The sequence below is a fragment of the Daucus carota genome, chromosome 5 (assembly GCF_001625215.2).
Source record: "Daucus carota subsp. sativus chromosome 5, DH1 v3.0, whole genome shotgun sequence".
NCBI lineage: Eukaryota > Viridiplantae > Streptophyta > Magnoliopsida > Apiales > Apiaceae > Daucus > Daucus carota.
In genome coordinates this window covers 45,609,995-45,618,842 of record NC_030385.2, presented here as the reverse complement: position 1 = coordinate 45,618,842, position 8,848 = coordinate 45,609,995, and the positions used below count along the sequence as shown (strand labels likewise).

Below are 8,848 nucleotides of genomic sequence, written 5' to 3'. Positions count from 1 at the left end.
CATGTCTGACTTTTACCATCCCGGATTAGTGTAAAGTGATTTTTTTCCCAATTCTGTTTGTAAAATAATAAATATATTTTTCGTTAGTATACAAATAAAACTATTTACGATTTTTCTATGGTGTGCCCATGGGCACATGCTAAGCGCGGAAAATTTTGTGCTTGGATCATTTTGATTGGTTCCTATCTCATGATAATGGTGGACCCCCCTGCAAATACACCAACCACACCAATCAAAATCTACCAAATACAAAAATTTCCGCGCTTAGCATGTGCCCATGGGCACACACTAGCCAAACCGAACTATTTATACGGATCTAGCGTGCGTAACCAGTAATCAATAACATTCATCGTCCCGGCTACTTTATACACTTCCACAAAATTCCCACGGGGCACGAATATTTGTGGACTATAAAGGGCCACACATGCATTAGTCCACCATACATGTCCTATAACAGCTACGAACTTGCAGCGGCGAAACATTTAAAAACCCATCTAACTTGAAAGTTGAAACATTTAAAAACTTATCCAACTTTAAGTGGGAAGGGCTACCTATAATTTAGTGTTTCATGTGCATATATTATATCGTAAGATTTATTAGATGCTTCATTAAAACAAAAATAGAAGTCTCACAATTAGATGTACTACGGAGACTTTATAATCTGTACAAAGTGAAAAAAATATTGAGACCACATGAGGCACCAGGCACCGTAATCTTTTGAACTAACTTATAAATTTTATGTTTTTTTTAATAAAAATCAATTTTAACACTCACAAATAATCTACTAAATATATTTTTGATAACTCATAATTCACTTATAATATTAATTATTCAAAGAGAAAATTTTAACTTAACAATTATCATATTAAAAATGCATTATTTTAAATCTATCCAACCGAGCTCTAAATCACATGGGTTTGTCTAGTGTGTGCTATGCTAAGCGCAGAATTTGATATGTTTGGGAGTTTTTGATTGGTGTTGGTTTGCAGGGGAGGTCCACCATTATTAAGATATGGGAGCCAATCAAAAGCTCTCAAACATTTCAAATTCCGCGCTTGGCATGTGCCCATGGGCACACACTAGAAAAACCGAAATCACATTCCAGTTCACCACATTACATATTCCACTAGAGGCGCTATTGTCGGTAGGCAATGAGAAACTAAAAACTATAATGAAAACCGCACAGCTCAAGCATGGGATGACCACTAGTAGATAAGCACCATAAGTGCATACCCGCAGGCCGCAGCTCTTCATATCGGTTCCTATGCTTATTCATACAGACACAATGGGGCCAAGTCAGATTAAAATTGATAAATTGTAATGAATGACTGGACTACAAGTCTCACTGCCAAGAATACTACAGAATTTCGTTTGAACAACGCCCTAGAAGACAAGTCAATGTAAAGTACAAGAGCAGCAGTCACTATTCTTTAGTTGTACAAAGGTCTCTAGAAAGTCAAAAATGCTAGTAACGGTAACCTCTCCCTCTTCCATGGCCTCGCCATCCCCTACCCCTTCCACCAGTTCTCCCTCCAACACCACCACCACGTACCCCATCAAGTGCCCTGTTTACAAGTTGATTTTGTGAAAAACCAGGTCCCCGACCCTTTTTGTTTGGGTATGTGCCAGAACCATTACCAGCAGCGGCAGCAGCACGTTTATCACTGAATATACAAAAATAAGTTAATAACTAACACTAAGCAATTGATAATGAAGGAAAATATGTGACACCTTACCCCGTGACAGCGGTTGATCGTGCTGAAGGTTTAGCAGCTTCTTTCCATGACAAGTTGATTTTCTCATCCCCAATAAACGCAGGTATTTTCGAATGCAAGGGCTGAGTTGTGATGAGTATTAGGAAGGCAAGGCATAAACACATTGGAAAGAGAGCAGAAGAAAATATCTACTTAAAAAAAAATACATTTACCTGAGTCAATGATATTATGTTGTTGCAACTACGGAGACCAGCAGTAGCGTTCTGTTTCTGTGTTTTCTGCAGATAAAAAACCAATTACAATCAATAATCTGAGCAAGTGATTGCTGCACATAAGTCCAGACAGCTTCGTATTAACACATAAGTGGTAATAACTCACAACAACATTTCTTTCTTCATCTGTTTTAGCAGCTGCCATGTCCTTGTTGTGCTCTGTCATCCCCTGGGTTAATTTCTTCAACATAGCTCTAGTTAAAACCTCAATGGTACTTAACCTGCATTATGATCGGTGAGCTGACTAATCAAGCACCTTCTAACAAAAAAAATTGAGAAAACAACAACCACTTTGTGTTTCTAATGAGATTTGATGTGACATATTCTGTATTTGTTTCCATGCTCCAACAGGTAAACAGAAATTGTATCAATAGTAGTCTAGTATATCATTCTGACAATTTTTCATTATGATCCTTGGCCAGTAAAACCAAGTTCAATAGCTTTTCTTAACAAAAACAGGGAGGCACCTTTGGGGGTACCCATCAATTAAAACAATCAGAGGACATTCCCAAATCAAGTATGTAAAAGTCACCATCAAGGATATCCCTCTTCCCTTAACAACAGAGGATCGAGGACTTAAACCTCAGTGGTGCGCCGTGTGTGAGTGTCTAAATTACTGTAATTGACCAAAACCAAAAGTAAGAGAAAGAAAATCAAAAAAAGCAATACTCTACAGGTGATATATTTGCTTATATTAATTCTAGCACTGCAGAACTGCACATTAATATCCACACCAAGAGAAGAGGTTACAACGATACAAAGCCTGAAGGGTTGATATGAATTTGTTCAGATCTTCATAGATATGAAAAAGCAGTTTCTTGTCAAAAGCTTACATATTAAAAAATGAAGATTCTCCGGCTGTGTCCAACATGTATAACCATTATCAGAAGCTTCTTAATGCCTAACTTTCTTTCCTTAACTGAGAGCTTTTTCCCAACATTGTGGAGATATTTTAGTGAAGAAGAGAGAATGAACTCCCTCATCTCTCCGGCTTAGACTATCTTTATACTTTGTTTGAAGAATGAATGTTTGGTCTCTCAAGCAAATTCCTTTTTATTCCTATTTCAGATGTTCGACTTCCCACTCCTTTACTTTCTCTTGGCTCAACTCTCAAGTTATAGCTCAGGAAGGGGTGGGTACCAAGCATTGAAATGAAACAAGAAAATAAGATCCAGTTATTTTGATCACATGTCTCACATAATAACATTCTTAGCTCCATGCATGCGCCAAACCTCTAACACCTTTCTCTGTCTCTTTCTGCATTTGGGTGCTGCTTCTAAGAAAAACCTCCATATTTTTTTCTTCTCCAAACAACCCCTAAAGGCGTTCTCCTTTCAAGTTTGGACTAAAAACAACTCCTAAAGGCGCTTTCCTTTCAAGTTTGGGTCAAGTAGTCCATAGTGTCTACTTCCCTAGCTCCTTGGCCCTTTTTGAAACTGTTTATTTCTTCATCTATTTTCTCCCCTTTATGATAAGAATTTGGTTTCCTTGTATCATATGGGCTAATCTACGAAAAAAGATCGCCGAACAATGGACAAATGCTATAGAAAGGAGTGGAGGAATTGGATTCTTGATTATGAATTTGCATGTCCCTACTGAGCCATTTGAGAACCATGGTATACTAAGTTTTCCAGACTGAAGCATATCCATCTTGCCCCCACACACATAATAATCAGAACCCTCTTCATAAGTCCCAAGTCGATGAAAATTTCAAACAAATATAAGAACACAGGATTTCTTTCCCTCAGTTCAACTTATAAACCAACAGATTGAGAACCTTTGTACCCCGAAATTTGAAATCCCCCAAGTTGACTTCAACGGTGGCAGAATTTAGAAGTTTATAAGAGCTAAGAATAAAATTTTAATCAGAATACATGTTACACCATGTGATAGTACTATGCTATATTGTGAAAGAACCAAATTCCAGCTTAATATCTTTCCTAAAAAAAACAAAAGTGATTTGTTTATAGAAGACAAGTGCAGCAAATGATTAAAAAACAGAACACTGTTAAAGCACCTTTCATTAAAATCCTTATAAAGCTCTGTGAAATCTTCCCCAAGCCTGTCGGATGGTTGGCCAGTCACAATTTTGTAACCACATAGACTATTAGTGGCATTAGGAGCCTACAGAAAATATAGGCATACATATATAAGAAAGGACTCGTTGAAAACATTGGGCACCCAATAAAGAATACAATTGGCATACCTTGTGAGCTAGATGGTGAAAGGTGTACAATAGGCATTCCACAAAAGTAAAGTTCATCTCCTCGAGCTTTTTCCTGACCATTGTTTTCTGACAAACAAAATAAATGAAGTGTAAACATGACTGCATTCAAATAAACACAATTCTGTTTAGTTGATTCATATAACTTAAATCAAAACTGGTGAGTGAATAGGTAACTCTCAGTTCATGACCCAAAAGAAAGACTGCAAGCAACTGATAATAACAACTTTCAGATTAGATGTTTGATGAGAGAAATTTGTTTTAAGTTATTCAGCAAAAAAGGGTGCATGGGGAGGGGAGGAGAGGGCAGATATTCAATAAATGATTGGATTTTTTATATCTTCCTTTCATTTCTTTCTTCTTTTTTCTTTCTTTCTTTCTCTTTTTTTTTTTTAAGGGGGGGGGGGGGGGATTGGCAGCGGTGACCTCTAATAAAGCAACTTATAAATACAGCATACCTTTAGAAGTTGAACAACAGAAGGTAGAAGCTGGCGACATTCCTGTGGTGATACATGATGCGAACATTCTGCAAGGTTTTTTAGCAAGTCCAGTTTTTTCTCCTCGGGGAACTGAAACAAATAATAACATTAGATACATAGCTGTGTAATGGAACAGGGGGAGTGATAGGCAAATTTAGCATTACCTTGTCAAATACAGGTAATATGTGTTTGTTTAGATAGTCAAGGAACTTGCTACTTGATGCACCCCTCTGAGAAAACAAAACATGGTTATATGAATGCATCTCGCAGAGGAATAGCACAATTAATCAAGATTACTAGTAGCATATATACCTTAAAAAGAGGAAGGGCCATTTTAAGGCAGGTTATTAATCTGTCAATGTGATCCCCATCTGAAACCTAAATTAGAATGGAAATGTGTTACAGGTTCAATAACCGCAAATTAAAAGCATGAGAGAATAAAATCCAATTTATGCTCAGAGGAATAGATAGCACATCATCACATGGGATTCTGACATTCTTAAATAAAAATATATCAAGTAATATAATCAAGATACCAGACATTGATGCCATCAAGTTATTTCTAGATGTTCCACCAAGTTAAATTAGAAAATAAAAAGCAGCATCATAATGTCAGAATTGAATGTGTTAATAATATAACTTTTATAAATGCACATTAAGTTAAGAAAACCAATGAAAATTGCTTATTAGACTGAGTGTTGAGGTAACATGTTCTGTAAAAACATATTGCTCCAGAATACTAGTCATTATTACAGGCAAAAAAAATCAATAATAAATAAAGAACTTACATCAAATTGTGCATCTAGATCAGCCTGTGCTTCAATAATTTCAACAAGCTCTTGTAAACGCTCTGCTGGTGCACCTGGACCAAATAAACTCATGCTCCCCAAGAAGTTTATGAACATTTTAAACTCATCTGCGGTCACATCTTGCAGGCTCTACAAATGCAAGCAATTGACTTGTCAAAAATATTAAACTATGCCAAAGTCTTAAGTTAAGTACTTTTATGTTGCCAGAATGGCCGGACTCTCATTTTTTCCATCATATGTTCTTATTCATGTCATACATGATACATGACAGGGTATGTGGTGTGGGTAAGGTGATTGAGTCGGATCCTCTGCCTTGAAGCAGACACTTCACCTCTTATGGGTCAGTCCATAATGTAATCTAAAGCATCCTAAAAACTGGTTTTCAAATTATCCTTCAAAAATCATTTCACAACATAGATATATAATTAAGTCCATCCAATTTATTGGTAATATACAATAGTTTAGGACTACAAAAAAAAGAGCATCTAAAACTCTTTGTTAAATTTGCATGTGGTTTTGGGCACCCAGCACAACTGTTTAATTTGGGGTCAATATCAAAGAACCCTAAATAGTTTGAAACTAAGAATCCAACACTTGAATCTACAACAGTTTCCCAGTCCAGGTGGCAGAGGTACTTGAATAATAAAAATAATGACTTAAGGCTGTGGCATCACAAGAGTTGTAAACAAATTCAGGGAATACCTTTTTCACCAAATTGGTTATGTGCCTCTCCATTTCCTCCCGTGGCTTTAGTAGCTCTTCCTTAAGAGGAAATACCTATTAAGTATATCAAATGTGCGTCAGTTTTCAGCCACAAACAGATGTGCATGCTGTTGTTGTGCAGATGTATAAATAAGAAATATATTAATCTCTTCACCTTATCTCTGATAAAACATAAAACTTTCTCACGTATGGTTTCATCGCTGCCAGGCTCCTCAGCACTTCCAACGTGCTTAAAAAGAACAGTAATAGATGCTGTAGCAGACAAACATAACTTAAATATGAGAACGTAATTCGCGTTTGTAAATTGTAACATAGAAAACATTATATATTTATTTGGTCTACATACAGATCAAAAATAAGGGGTAGTTGTATAAATTCGGTAATCAAAGCAACAGACGCCTTTAAAAGTAAACACATGGACTAAGAACTGCCAATTTACTTGAAGTTTTCACTATTTCAATTTCTAGCATTACTGAATCAATATTTCAAGTTAAATTCAGCCTCAAATTTTGCCACGAACGGCATAATGTTTGGCCAGACTAAAATGGACCCCTTGTGCTTTCATTGCTCCAAAAACCATTTTGGGCTCCAATCTCTCTCCCTCTACTGTATCATTGTGGCCTTTAGTCTGACGTGCATAATGCCTTAATCTATGATGTATTTAATTACGTACTGTTAACAATATTTAAATCTACTATACTTTTCATACATTATCTACACATCTATTAAAAACAGTGGTACATAACTGCATGCGAATTGCGACATATGAAAATTGCTGTCAAGAGATTTCACAAAAGTTATTCTCTCCTGTCAAATATATGCAGAGCAGTTAAGGATGTAACTGAAATAAATGGAACAGCCTAAAACTTCCATGCCATATGTTCTTTATAAATCATGCCGAATTTAGCATTCCATTATCTGGGATAAAGTTTAAAATAAGAAACCTTTGTTGTAACCACAGCCAAAAAATTTCACGAGACCCATCATAATATCTAACAGATAATATGCAAAAAAAAAAAAAACCAACTCCTATTACAAATCAACGTCTAGGATCCCACAATCCCTCGACACTCTATTGAATAAACTTACTCTTCACATCCTGCCGCAATAATAGCATGAGTGACTTCTGAACTGCATCCCGCTCCACATTTTCCACTAAAATTAAAAACAAAATAAAAGTTTACATTAAGGAAATACAGCCTAAACAGCTAAAAAAATACAAGTTGAACAATGAACACATACTACCTGCTGGAAGCAGCTGACCTAGCACGTCAACTATCTTAGAAAGATATTCAGGAGTATCTTTGCAGAAGAGTGGAAGCCCACGTATTGCTTGTACACGAACCTGTGCATAATTTTAGCTCTACATAAGTATTCAATTTGGTAGTTGCACAAACTAAAATAAGACTCGCTGAATTTGACCACAAAGTTCTTTATAAAATATCAAGAAGAATCACTAATTTGGTCATGACTCTAGTACCTAACACACAAAAACTTAATTATTTCAAACAATAAACTATTAAACTTATTAAACCGATCAAAAACATAAAGCAAGAGCAATTAAAGTACAAATCACGAACACGCACCCACACACATAGTGACATAGAGACTTGAACTTTTCAAACAAGGATCTATAAAATTTATTAACATGAATAAAAAGATAATACTGTATCAATTAAAGTATAAGACGACATGGCATATAATTATAGATATACGAAATACGGGAGTATAGAAGTACGAACCCCGAGCTCCTCATCTTCGCAGAGATTAAAATGCTGATCAATAGCTTGCACGGATAGAGTAGGAAAGTGCTTGAAGAATTTAGGAATAAGCTGCGCAGCGAGTTGTTTAGCCTTCACACTCCCGCCTGCTGCTTCAATTATTCCCAAGTAATCCTTCACGTTCTGTTTCATCATCAATTGTAAACAATCAACATCAATTTCACAAGACTTTCACTTTTAATTAACAAACACACGCAGAGGAGTGGAAGGGAGGGAGAGAGAGGGAGAGAGAGAGAGAGAGAGGATAAGAAGTGACCTGAGACTTATCGGTAGCTTCGTTGAGACGCTCGCCGTACTGGTAGAGCTTCTCAATGTCGTTTGAAGCTTCGGAAGCTTCCGCCATTACAGAGAGATTTGAGCTTAAGCTAGGGTTTTGAGTTATTTGTATTCTACAGTGCTGGGGCTTTCTTTGTTGCGTCTGGAATTGGGGACGGTTGGTTTATAAAATGAAAACGGGCCCGTTTAATATGATGAGATGGTGTTTTCCGATTTTTTGTGACAATTTACCACATTTGATAAGTTTTTTATTTATTTATAGAAGTTTAATTTAATTTAATTTTAAAAATACGAAACTTCTTGCGAAAAGAAACAGATACACGGCCATTTGAGGAAAATTTATTTATTTATTATTTTTTATATATTAATCAATGAGTAAAGACAGGGAGAGCGATCTATTCCCATGGTTGTCATGTCGGTCGACTAGTCGCGACTAGTCGACCAAGCGGTGAATGGATGTCGACTCAACATGTCGACTAGGTGAATGTCAATATTTCGGTCGCTTGGTCGACTAAGCGGTCGACTAGTCGACTAGTCGAGTTTGGGCCACCGACTAGTCGACTGTTTTT

General features: G+C 36.4%; 1 protein-coding gene across 1 annotated transcript; it reads right to left on the bottom strand.

Moving 5' to 3' along the window:
• Positions 1-1,286: 1,286 nt before the first annotated feature.
• Positions 1,287-8,452, bottom strand: LOC108223577 (apoptosis inhibitor 5-like protein API5). The gene is made up of 16 exons (XM_017397899.1): positions 8,260-8,452; positions 7,965-8,126; positions 7,468-7,567; positions 7,312-7,377; positions 6,377-6,474; positions 6,202-6,276; positions 5,479-5,628; positions 5,003-5,068; positions 4,855-4,920; positions 4,670-4,780; positions 4,194-4,280; positions 4,005-4,111; positions 2,094-2,208; positions 1,928-1,993; positions 1,737-1,837; positions 1,287-1,664 (listed from the first exon to the last, which is right to left on the bottom strand). Exons 1-16 carry the CDS (start codon positions 8,344-8,346, stop codon positions 1,466-1,468), a joined length of 1,656 nt encoding a protein of 551 aa, XP_017253388.1. The 5' UTR covers positions 8,347-8,452; the 3' UTR covers positions 1,287-1,465.
• Between the last annotated feature and the right edge of the window lie 396 nt (positions 8,453-8,848).